General features: G+C 39.8%; 1 protein-coding gene across 1 annotated transcript in view; it reads left to right on the plus strand.

The window, feature by feature from the left end:
- Positions 1-225: 225 nt before the first annotated feature.
- ppp6r3 (protein phosphatase 6, regulatory subunit 3) overlaps positions 226-13,140 on the plus strand; it is a gene marked incomplete at its 5' end in the record, with an annotated part of 37,680 nt that continues 24,765 nt past the window's right edge. The window contains 7 exon segments of the mRNA XM_014033184.1: positions 226-279; positions 7,764-7,997; positions 8,281-8,467; positions 8,589-8,726; positions 12,113-12,178; positions 12,266-12,378; positions 12,641-12,754. Of these exon segments, the coding sequence (XP_013888638.1) occupies positions 7,771-7,997; positions 8,281-8,467; positions 8,589-8,726; positions 12,113-12,178; positions 12,266-12,378; positions 12,641-12,754 (845 nt within the window).

Below are 13,140 nucleotides of genomic sequence, written 5' to 3' on the forward strand. Positions count from 1 at the left end.
TAAATTCTGGAAATTGTTGGGTTTGCAATTAGGTAATTTAGGTAATTGCTGTATTATCAACATGGAAAATATTCAAAAACGTCTCTAGTCGTGTCTTTGTTTTCCAAGTGTTTGCTCTCACATACCTTTTATGGGTTTTTTTTTTCTGTCAGATAGTGTGTTCCTCACGCCTGCCTGCTTGTTCATCTGGCTACCCTGGAATGGGCCACAACTCCCGAAGTCTAGAGCACATCTCTTTTTAACCTGAGCTCCACTGTCTGGACTCCATCATAAACAAAGGTAGGTCGGAACCAAATGTGAGCTGTTCAATCATCTCTTGGTTCATCTTCACTTGTTCTTTCTGACATAATAAAAAGAAAAATATTTGAAGCAAACCAGAATGCAACAATAAAAAAATTAGATTTAAAACATATTTTGATATTTAAAAGCTTCATTTAGCTGTTTCTATTAGATGTTTTAACTAGACCTAATTTAAGTAATTCAAATGTCATCTGTGACCCTGTGAAATTTACCTACTCTTTTTTTTTAAATTCCGTTGAGGAACTAGCCATATTTATTTTACAAAACGTGTTTTGGAGCACAATAAACAATTTAGCAATTCAGTAGTAAAGCACAGTAACACACCCCAAAAAGATGCGGTTTAATTTCACAGAAATACATTTGTGGCAGTATATTTATTTGTTTTTATTATTTTTCACCTGATGAGTTGGAAATCCTCTTGTTTTGTTGTTCAGTCAGTACCTTCATCATACTGCGCAGTTGATTCGTCATCATCAGCGCAGTCTGTGCTCACTGCGACCAGGAATATTTTTTCCAACATGCACAAAGTGGACAAATTTGATTTGTTGTTGGGGAAAAATAGAGACTATTAATTTTTATGTTCTGTGCCTTCACTGAGACTTGGCTGTGTGAGCTGGTACTGAGCTTTCAGCTCCTCGGAGTTGTCAAAGACTCGTCAAAGCTTGTTTATTTTTTGTTTGTTCTTTTTTGACCACATCAAAAAATAGTCTTTTCCCCCTCAATTTACAGGTGCTCTAACCCCCCTGAGTTTCAGGAGTATACTTTTATTTAAACTTTCATTTACTACAAACTATTTTTGTTTCCTGTTCCCTCCTCTCCTGCATAAAATAGGGCCACCTGAGTCTTCTGCTGCTAAGTGCCACAGCTGGACGGCATTCACAGGGTCAAATCCCTCAATTGAAGGGGGTCACACCTGGAGCAGTACAAGGAGGGCAGATGCAGAAATTCTTAGACCCCAGATATTTTAACCAGCTTCATCACATTAAGTCTCCTCTCACAGTCAGCGTGGATGCAGGGTTGGACATATTTTACTTTATTTTTGTTATTAACAATATTTATTATTTTCATACAAAGCTGTTAACATTGTTACAATGGTACATAACATATGACATTGGATTAAACAAATGTAAATATTGCAGGCAGAGTCACTAAGTCAGAACATGTATTGTACTATCAGTAACATGATAAATATCTTCAGTTTGCTTTTTTTTTAGACCTCTACATGCTCCCCCCATCTGCACAAGGCAGATTCTGCATCAAATGATGAAACCTCTGGTCTCCTCTATTTATTCAATGATTTAATTTTAAAACATTTTCTTACAAAACTCCTTTAATGGCTGCCAAATGTCCTTCAGCAGTAGAGTGCTCCAGTTCCTCTACACAAAGGAAGACATTAACTGGAGTCCCATGATCAAGGATTCTCTCACATATATTCACTGTATACTTTATTCGGTACATTTGTCCAACTGCTCATTACTGCAAATGTGGAATCAGCCAATCACACGGCAGGAACTCGATGCATTTAGGCATGTAGACATGACCAAGACAGTCTGCTCCAGTTCAAACCGAGCATCAAAATGAGGAAGACATGTGATTTAAGTGACTTTGAACGTGGCATGAATGTTGGTGCCAGACGGGCTGGTCTGAGTATTTCACAAACTGATGATCTACTGGGATTTTCACCCACAACCATCTCTAGGGTTTACAGAGAATGGTCCAAAAAAGAGAAAATATCCAGTGAGCGGCAGTCCTGTGGGCACAAATGCCTTGTTGATGCCAGAGGTCAGAAGAGAATGACCAGACTGGTTCAAAGCTGATAGAACGACAACAGTAACTCAAATAACCACTTATTACAACCGAGGTAGGCAGAAGATCATCTCTGAACACACAACACAACAAACCTTGAGGCAGATGGGCTACAGCAGCAGAAGACCACACCAGGTGCCACTCCTGTCAGCTAAGAACAGGAAACTGAGGCTACAATTGGAAAAATGTTGTCTGGTCTGATGAGTCTCGATTTCTGCTTCGACATTCTAGCCTGGCCCTTGCCTTCCTACGCAGCTCCGCTCAATTCTAGTTTCCCTTCACTGCTCCGTCTGGGATTTCTCCCGTTGAGATGGATTTCGCTGGCAGATTTTTAGCCGGGCCAATCACAGAACAGAACGTCAAATTTTTGCACAGTATCTGCTTGTAGTTTATTTTACCTGGGCCAATCAGCAAACAGAAGGTGGAGTTTTGAATGGCGTCGATGTTCTGCGCAGTGTCTGTTAGTTATTTTAGCATACGGCAGTGGAGGAAGTGAATGAAGCCAGTCTGTGTTGACAAGGCTTCCAAATTCAATTAAATTTGTCTGACAAAGCAGCAGCTCTCATTTACAGACGTCTCGTTTGGCTCAGTAGGGTTGTTTACAGCACACGCGATTTTCGGTTAGCTTATTAGCTTAGCCTCCTTCACACCGACATACGTGGCTGCCAACTGATCCAATCATTTTAAACTTCAGCAGAGGCCACGCCTCCTGCAAGAAATCGATTCTCTATTCAGCAAGTCCAGACCCTTGTACGAAGCAAAGTGAAGGACAGGGTCTGGTTTAAACCTGGCTAGCGACATTTAGATGGTAGGGTCAGAATCTGGCGTCAAAAACATGAAAGCATGGATCCATCCTGCCTTGTATCAATGGTTCAGGCTGGTGGTGGTGGTGCAATGGTGTGGGGTATATTTTCCTGAAACTCTTTGGGCCCATTAGTACCAAATGAGCATTGTGTCAACGCCACAGCCTACCTGAGTATTGTTGCTGACCATGTCCATCCCTTTACGACCACAGTGTACCCATCTTCTGACCATGTCCATCCCTTAATGACCACAGTGTACCATCTTCTGACCATGTCCATCCCTTATTGACCACAGTGTACCCATCTTCTGACCATGTCCATCCCTTAATGACCACAGTGTACCATCTGACCATGTCCATCCCTTTATGACCACAGTCTACCATCTTCTGATCATGTCCATCCCTTTATGACCACAGTCTACCATCTTCGTACCATGTCCATCCCTTTAGGACCACAGTCTACCATCTTCTGACAATGTCCATCCCTTTATGACCACAGTCTACAATCTTCTGACCATGTCCATCCCTTTATGACCACAGTCTACAATCTTCTGACCATGTCCATCCCTTTATGACCACTGTCTACCATCTACTGACCATGTCCATTCCTTTATGACCACTGTCTACCATCTACTGACCATGTCCATCCCTTTATGACCACAGTCTACCATCTTCTGACCATGTCCATCCCTTTATGACCACAGTGTACCATCTTCTGGCCATGTCCATCTCTTTATGACCACAGTGTACCATCTTCTGACCATGTCCATCTCTTTATGACCACAGTGTACAGTCTTCTGACCATGTCCATCTCTTTATGACCACAGTGTACAGTCTTCTGACCATGTCCATCCCTTTATGACCACAGTGTACCATCTTCTGATGGCTACTTCCAGCAGGATAACGCTCCATGTCATAAAGTGAATCATCTCAAACTGGTTTCTTGAGCACAACAATGAGTTAACTGTACTGGAATTGCCTCCACAGTCACCAGATCTCAATCCAATACAGACCTTTGGGATGTGGTGGAACAGGAGATTCTCATCATGGATGTGCAGCTGACAAATCTGCAGCAACTGTGTGATGCTATCATGTCAATATGAACTAGACTCTCTGAGGAATGTTTCCAGTACCTTGTTGAATCTATGCCACGAAGGATTAAAGGCAGTTCTGAAGGCAAATGTGGGTCCAACCCAGTATTAGCAAGGTGTACCTAATAAAGTGGCCAGTGAGTGTGTATAGACTCCAGGTCACAGGTACTAACATGAGTAGATGAATCTGCAAGAATGCTTGTAACATTGCTATTCTTTATCTTATCCATGTGAGATGATACAAGATCTTCATGTATATTAATAATGAATCTATTAAAACATATACTGTATTCATGTATAATGTGATCATTTTTTTATTTAAAATGCATAAAAAAATCTAATTATCAATAACCCATGTATAAAAGCCCCCCCATACACACACACTTTATGGATGATTTTTTTTTTTGGTTAAATTTCTAGTTTTATACGTGAATAAATACAGTAAGCTCCAAGCCCAATGCCTTAAGATAGGATTGATCAATGAAACTGGTAAATTATAATATTCACCTTTTTTTAAATTCATTAATTTTTCAAGCCATATATTGTAAGCCAATATAAGCCAAGAAGACATTTACCTTTATCATGCTTAGTCTGAGAGAGAACGCACCGACATGAAGGCCTCTGCATGGTCCATCCACATTGATGAAATTGGCTCCCATTGTTGCAGTTTCATGACAAATTGTGTCCTTCAGTTCGCAGCTTCTTCTTCTATTTCTTCTTCAACCTCTTGTCACAACCTGCCGGCAGAACCTTTCACCCCCCTCCACATGACAACTTACTGTGTGATTAGTCAAAAGTTTGTGTGGACGTGTTTGTGTGGACGTTTCTTTATGCATAAAAGCACTCGCCACACGGATGCTACATTTTGCTTTTTAACCACTTGCATCAAAAAAAATAATAATCTACTCGCTTCCTGAAGCCAACTGTTGTATCAGGAAACAAACATTTATAAAAATAGTTAAATGGTTAAAAGCTCATCGATGGAGATCAAACCAACATTTTACACTGAGGAATTCATCTACAGAAGAGAGGAGTTTAACCGGGATGTATTTGTGGACAAATAACGACAGATCTGAATTTTAATTGTTTATTTATTTTTTTACTAGGTGTAAACTTAGGGACGGTACCTTTGACGTTTGAATCGATTCGTTACCAATATCCAGTACCTGGGAATTGGTACCAGTGCTTAACGGTACCAATTTTTGGTACTTTATTTGTGTTGTTTTTCAATAATAAACTTTTTTACTTTTTTTTATAATATATTTCTCAATATAAAAAATTAACAAACATCAAGACAACATCCAACTCTTTGTATTGTAGCATCAGTTGTTCAACTTATTTCTTTAAGGTGAAAACTGTTGAAAACAACAAGACTGTTTTGTCTTATTGTACAAATTAAAATCCAGCTCCACGTTTTTCTATTGATGTCATTTCCCCACTAGAAAAATGTGTGATGGAGGTCCATGGAAGGCAAATAAGTTTTTAAATCAAATAAGCAAAAGAGGATGGAGTTGAGTTATTCAAGCACGTTTTGAGCATCCAAAATGCGTCCAACACTTCAAGTTAGCTGCTTGTGCTTTTTCAGGTCAGACGCGTTCGGACTGTTAGGAAGCCCCTCTGTTGTTTTCCTCTGCCGGTCTCTGTTTAATGGTGGATGAAATAAAGAAAGTGGCGGTACTTTATTTACTTTGAGCAAGCGAACGTCGTGCTCACAAGATAATTAATCCACCAGATAATTCAGAGGCGGTCTGTTCGGCGAGTTTTAATCCAGGAGCTGCGAGGTTTTCAAGCTACATTCAGACCGAGCTCTGCCTCCGTTTACTGAACCAGCAGCTGCTGCTGCTGACGTCATTACGCTTTTGCGTGATGCTGCGTTCAGGACAAGCATGGAAAACTCACCACTCTTACMCCAATACGGTCYCAATGCTGCYTTCAGGACAAGCATGGAAAACTCACCACTCTTACGCCAAACCGATCACAACGATGCGTTTAGTTACCGAAACATGTTACCGTTTGACGTTACGTGAATAGATACTCGGTATTACTGACAGATTTCGGTCTGTACATCAAAAAGTATCGAATTCGGTACCCATCCCTATGTAGACTCCAGCAGAAGGAAACCCATGCAGTGATGTATCTGCAGTGGGAGGGGTTTCCCAGGAGCTCGGTGTGATACTGTATGTCTTTGACTCATTTTTAAATTCTTATTAAGAGAGAATGAAAAGCAGAAATTTCTACAAAAATGTTGAACCTATGGTTGGAGGACTGAATGGGAAACATTCTGCAGCCTAAATGAACAACAACCCATAAAGCATCCGTCTCGTCTGCTAATTTAGGAAATTTCCTGCAGATAGCTCAAAATCAAGCCACCCATAGACTTTCCCCAGCTTTCTTGGAATTTTCTCTCCCTCTTCCTCTCATAGCCTTCCTTCTGTTTTCTTCTTTTTTCCTGTTTTTCTAGCTCACTTCTATCTTGAGCTGGCCTTTTGTTGGGCTTCATATGTAAAAAAAAAAAAGATTGTTGGGTTATAATTGTATCACAAATATGTTATAGATCATCCTGAAAATACTAAAAGAAATGCTGCATAACTTCTAAAGTTAGTTATAGTTAGAAAATGAGCTATGCTACACATTGGCACCACCCTGTGGTGGCGGGGAAACATTGGGGACACACCTGTAGCCATTGCTGCTGCTGAGAGACAGGAAGAGCAATGCAATTTTAAAACCAGTCTGCCAGTTGTTGAATTAGCAAGATGGACTTAACAGAACATGAACGTGCAGCTAACATCCAAGTTTTATTTTTTTATCGCTGCAGTTAACTAGGAAAAAAAAGATGTTTCTCCTCTGATTTTGGTGAGTGAACTACTGCTGATTGTTCTTTATGCTTGTGTACAGTGGGAGGGAGGGAGAAATGAGGTTTTATCCCCACGACAGAATATTTTACTTCATACAAGAAAATATTAAAACCGTTGTTTAAATCCTGAGCTGTGCGTGATGTATTCCGTCAGCCGCGGAAATGAGGACGGGAGAACTTGTTTCTAGTGGCAGAGCAGGTCTGAAGATGGTTTTTGTTTATGTCCTACAGGCTCTGAGATGTTAAATTTTTGAAAAATCGGTTCATTTATATGTCCGTATACCTGCAAAATAAAGAAAAATCTGTGTAAATTACGGACAGTCCGTACAAGTTTACATGTATGTGTATCACTGGTCTGGAATGAGATAAGTTGCCTGTTACTATTTGCTTTTGTCAAAAACTAGCCTGTCCCATTACTCACTATTGTTTTTTTTTTTTTAATAGAACCTCCGTTCTACTTGGTTCTTTTACAATAGAAATCTACCGCTGTCTTTAAATTTTTTTCCTCTCTTCTGCTGCTCAGTTTTGTTGTGGTTTGGTGGGGCAGTGTTTAGAGCTCTAAAAGTCACAGGATCGCCTCCCAACTACAACATTTGTGTCATGTTATCTTCATACATGCGTGGGTTTTCTCCAGGAGCTTTCATTTCCTCCCACAGACCAAAACATGCATTTTAGTTTAATTGGTAACTCTAAATTGTCCCCAGGTGAAGTTGTTTGAAGAGTTTTGGTTCTACGTAGCTCTGCGTGTCTCTCAAAGCGACTGCAGGAAATTGGCACTAACTTTACTGATGATGATAATTTTCATCATGTCAGGCACATCGCTGCTCCTGACATGTCAGTTGTACACATTAAATGCCATTTCTCCTGCAGTTGCACCTTGTTTACTTTGTTTTTCACTTTTTCGTTTTAGAACCAACATGTTTTGGAAATTTGACCTCCATACCACGTCCCACATTGACACACTTCTAGAAAAAGAAGATGTGACTCTCACAGAGGTCATGGATGAGGACGATGTCTTGCAGGAGTGCAAGGCTCAGAACCACAAGCTGGTTGACTTTCTGCTGAGACCACAGTGCATGGAGGACCTGGTCACCTTCATCACACAGGAGCCCAATGCTGATGTTGAGGAGAAGGTTAAATACAAGTAAGAGAAAATTATATTAAAAGGAAACATTACATAACTGGTGTGCTGTTTTGTTCTACAATTTCCTAAACTTCTATAGATTGTAGATTTTGTCCACTGTATTAAATGTGTGCAAACATAGATGAGAGCAACCCATCTGGAATAAAAAGGCCTAAAAAGACAAAAGAAACACACATAAAACCAATTAAAATAACCGATAATTAAACCATAAAAGCTTACAGTGAACCTCTCACATGACGTACTGTACAGCTTGGAGACTAAAAGCATCTTTTGTTTCTTGAAGGTATCCCAACATATCGTGCGAGCTGCTAACGTCGGATGTGAGCCAGATTAACGACAGACTGGGAGAAGATGAGAATTTGCTAATGAAACTCTACGGTTTCCTCAAGAACGGTCCACCTCTCAATCCCCTCCTAGCCAGCTTTTTCTCCAAAGTCCTGTCAATTCTTATAGGACGCAAGCCTGAACAGGTGAGCCTGTGAAGAGAAATAATGAATATTATTACAAAATGTAAACGTATTTGACTGTTTCCTGTTTCAGTAGAATGTTTGGTCTTATTTTAAATGTGTATGTTTTTGTTTGTTTTGATAGATAGTGAATTTTCTGAGGAAGAGGGAGGACTTTGTAGATTTGATGATCAAACACATTGGGACGTCTGCCATCATGGACCTGCTGCTTAGAATGCTCACCTGCATCGAACCACAGCAGCTGCGCCAGGATGTTTTAAATGTGGGTAACAACACTGCTCCTTTTCTTATTTTTACAGAAAATGCTGTTATATAATTTAGTGATCCTTAGTTTTTATTTTTGTGTGTTTTGCTGTTTTTTGTAATGTTTACCACCTTGGAAAAAAGCTAAGCTCTCTCCACGTACCACCATTATGACAAATGCTAAAAACCGATACAGGTTGCTCTGATAGCTAAATAAAATGAATCTTTTTATCAAAATTCAAATTATACTTCCTAGTTTAAACAGAGGGGATGGTTTGTTCGTTGCAGGGATGATAGTATTCCGGTTTTCCTCTGGGGTGGGGGTGCAGAAGATTCAAGTCGCAGCTTTCTCATTAGACAGGGCTACTAGCCAAACGGAAATTGTGGGGGCGGGACTTGGGTCTCTGCAAAACTTTGATTCACATCCACCAGAAGTTGGAGTGGCACTCAAAATAATTGAATTTATTTGTTAGAACCAATTTGAACCAGCTGTCAGAAAGACGTTCACTGATTCCTCCACCTGAGAGAGATGATCTGCGCAGGTCAATGCTAATGTTAGCTGAACAGCAGCAAACAGGTGGAGCAGGCAGAAAGAAGTCCAATGACTTTTATAACAGTGACCCAGGCAACAACATCGACCAACAGGTGTGTTTCTGCTGCAAGGAAAGGAGACAGGTGTTGTGCAAAACGTTGATTAGCTGCTCTGGCGTGGGAGCTTGCAACCTGTCCTGGCACAGTTGGCTGCTTCTGTTGCTTTAGTTCTTGGAATTAAACAATATTATCACTTAAAAAAATCTTTGTTTAAACAAAAGTGTAGCAAAGTTTCGTCTCTCTTCAGATTCTTTTTTCATCCAAAACCCTCAGTGTTCCTCAGTTTTTAGTTCATCATAAATATCAGCTGTTATAACTTATTCTTCTACCATTAAAAACAGGCCGTTTATATTAGGAACCAGACTTAATGAAACTAATGTATTTAATGATCAAATATAAAATATAAATGACAGTTTTCACATAACTTGTGTTGATTTTGTTAGCCTGTATTTTGGTTACAGGTTTGATGATGTGGTTTCTAACGTTCAAAGCTCAGGATTTGTTCTATCATCAGCCCTGTGGTTGACTTTCCAAACTGTTTCAGACATTTAGAGAAACTTTCAGGATAAATAAAACACCAAATCCTTGTTGGGTGTTCTTTAGGATGTGATGGTTTTGTGCATTCACTGATAAGAACAGTTTCACTTGGCTCTTCCTCTGCCCCATTGAAAACACATTTGAGAAAACTCAAATATCTTTGCTGTTTAAACATCTGTTACCAACCGTCTCCACTCCAGTTTTTACAAGACTTATTTTATTTATCGAGTCACCATCTGAAACCACCTTGTTAGATTTTTGTTTTATTTAATGATAAAGTAAGATAATGCATTGTGTTTGTGATGAACGCAGGATAGTTAGGTGTTTGGGGTCTTTCATCATCTCTTCATCACACACACTGACCCGGGTGACCCAGTCCACGATAAGTAACACAACACCCCATGGATCAGCTCTTCATCTATATCCTCCAAGTTTTATCTCACTCACATTTATTGTAGATTTTTTTCTTCCCAGCAACCCTTATCTCCTGCAGCCGACCTCTGTTGGTTCACAGCAGAGTTTCCTCATGTTCTCTCTGCAGGTCTCTACCAGCCACCTCTACCTCTGAGTGAGGTAGTGACAGACTTGTTGAGATCTTTGAGACTTTATCCATTGATCCCAAAAATAACAGGAAACGTAAACACACCGTCTGTATTTTAACAAAAAAAGGCAACAGGAGCTACCCCAACAGCAACTCTTGTTGAAAACACAGAGCTGATTTCCTCCTCCTGGTCTCTGCTGTCTCCTCAGTCCCACAGACACACAACTTCAACTCCTTTGGTTAGGAACATTAACCCTTAAGGGCACAGATAATCATGTTTACCTCCCAGTGAAGAAATGAGCATTTAAATGAAGGAAAACAAATTAATTTTAACAGTGATTAGGAGAAAGTTTTTTACTATGCTTGTTTTTTGTAATACATAACTGATATTTTGTTTCTACAAGAGTTAGTATGATTAGAACAAAGAAATAGGTGTATTTTGAATAAATGTTATTATCGGTGTAATTAATGTTAGCTCCTCTCTGTATATACATGCAGAGGAGAAAATAAATATAAACTATTGACGCGGAGACTGGCTGAATGTATTCAGCAGTGTAGATACAATCGTAATAAGAGATAATTTTGAAACTTAAAACTTATAAAAGACATACTTGGACATATTTTGATCTGCAACATAATCGGGGGAAGAGCCATCTGGCAGCTCCTGCTGCAGACATCAGCAGCTTGGATCAGAGCAGCTGAGTGTTTTTCCAGGTCTCTTTTAATTCCATACTGATTAATGTTCTCTGAAATCACACAGAGCAATAAGAGAGCATCTCTGTCTGTGACTTCTYAACTGCCAGGAGGAACATCAACAGGGAGTGAGATGTTGACCCGTTTAGCTGTGTTCTGAAAGAGGCTGTGTCTCAATTTATGGGTTGCAACCGATGTAGACCGCGGTCGACGTGGGCCGTCAGCTGCTCATGTCGGCTGCATAAACGGCTGTGAAATGAGACGGTCTAGTCCGCGGAAGACATGATTTTTCAAGGTATAACGTCACAAATTCAGTTTTGATAGAAAAACATAATTAAATAAATCAAAAGCAACAATAATTTGGGTTTAGCTCCAGTATCAGTACTTGTAGCTGCATTTTATCTTATTGCAATAAAGGTTTCTTCAGCCAAGCTGCTTAACTTACTTTCATTCTTCAGTCTGTGATGAATTTCCAAACTCCGTCATCAAAAAATGCCCTCCTCAAATAAAACTTTTGCCGTCTTTGTTTTTCTGCTTAATTTCCTGATGGCACAATGAATTCTGGCATACCGTCGGCCATGTAGGATACTCAGAAGCAGCCTAGTTTTCAGGGTTTTGTCGACCACATTTGTAGGCGCCTACAAATTGGGACACTCTACGGCACAGGGCGGTAACACAAGTTGCCGACAAATGCGGCCGACTTCAGCTGCAGCCCATGATTTAGCCTCTCAAACAGGAAAGAGACAAGAAATGGCAGCTAAGAAGGCAGAAGGAGGTAAATGAAAGCATTATATTAATCTGATTAGCACAACATTAGAGCTGTCCATCACAGGGTTGTGCACCCCCTCACACACTGTGACAGCTGGACACAGGTACCAGCTCCCCACAACCCAGGAAAGAGGAGAATTTAAAGATGAATGGAGGGAATAATCTAGTTTTATCAGAACTTATTAATCTTTTCTCTCTCGTTATTCTAAAGGTGTTTACTACGTGGTCTTTTATTTTGGTGCCAATAATGGGTTTTAATTTGTCTTGTTTTCAAGTGGCTGAATGAGGAGAAGGTGATTCAGAGACTAGTAGATATGGTACAGCCTTCTCAAGACGAAGATGTGAGTTCCTCACACACTAAAGCATATTAATGTTTTTACTTGACCTATAAGCTCTTTCTTTCTGACAATATTTGTTGTTTTACACAGAAGCACTCAAATGCCTCTCAGTCCCTATGTGAGATCATCAGACTGAGCAGAGACCAGATGTTTCAGGTCCAAGGCTACTCAGAGCCGGACCCTCTGCTGTCCACACTTGAGAAGTATGCCATTCTTTAATTTCATGCCATTCAAATATTCAAAGCATGTTAGAAAACATGAAACGTCAGGAGCAGACAAAGTGCATAAAGGCAAACTCCACTTAAAGGAAAACAAAGTAATTTAGGACACGGCTGCAGCCTGTCTATCAGAACTGAATAAATATCAGCACAAAGTGTAACAGACTGTCCGTTCATGTTGATGTTCATTAATTTCATCTCGTTGAATCTTCCTTTGCTTCATCTTCTCTTCCGTTTCCCTCCTCAGGCAGGAGACGGTGGAGCAGCTGCTCGCTAATATTTTTGAAAAGGACAAGAATGAGTCAGCAATCGTCAGCGTGATCCAGATTCTGCTCACCTTGTTTGAAACAAGAAGACCAGCGTATGTCCCGTCATTCTTCGGTGTTTTAATTTACAGCGTGCAGTGAGATAATTCAGGGAGGTTAAACTCAGCAGCTTTGTCGCTTGAAAAGAAGATTATTTTAGGGATCTTTTTTTTTTCCTCCAATCTACAGCAGTTGTTTTGTGGCACAACCTTTTAAAATAGATAATTTTAAATAGTTTTTGGCTTAAACAAGCAACAACTTGTTACTTAGTTTTATTTAGAAAACTGAAACTTGCATAATTAATATACATACTTGGCACAAAAACAAGAAAATGAATGTTTGGTAGATTATTTCTTTGTTGGAACAATGGGCCTCATGCAAGAACATGTTCGTATTCTTCTCCTAAATTTCTATTACTTTTGTTCGTACAAAGGGTTCGTAC

The sequence above is a fragment of the Austrofundulus limnaeus genome, unplaced genomic scaffold (assembly GCF_001266775.1).
Source record: "Austrofundulus limnaeus strain Quisiro unplaced genomic scaffold, Austrofundulus_limnaeus-1.0 Scaffold1657, whole genome shotgun sequence".
Lineage (NCBI taxonomy): Eukaryota > Metazoa > Chordata > Actinopteri > Cyprinodontiformes > Rivulidae > Austrofundulus > Austrofundulus limnaeus.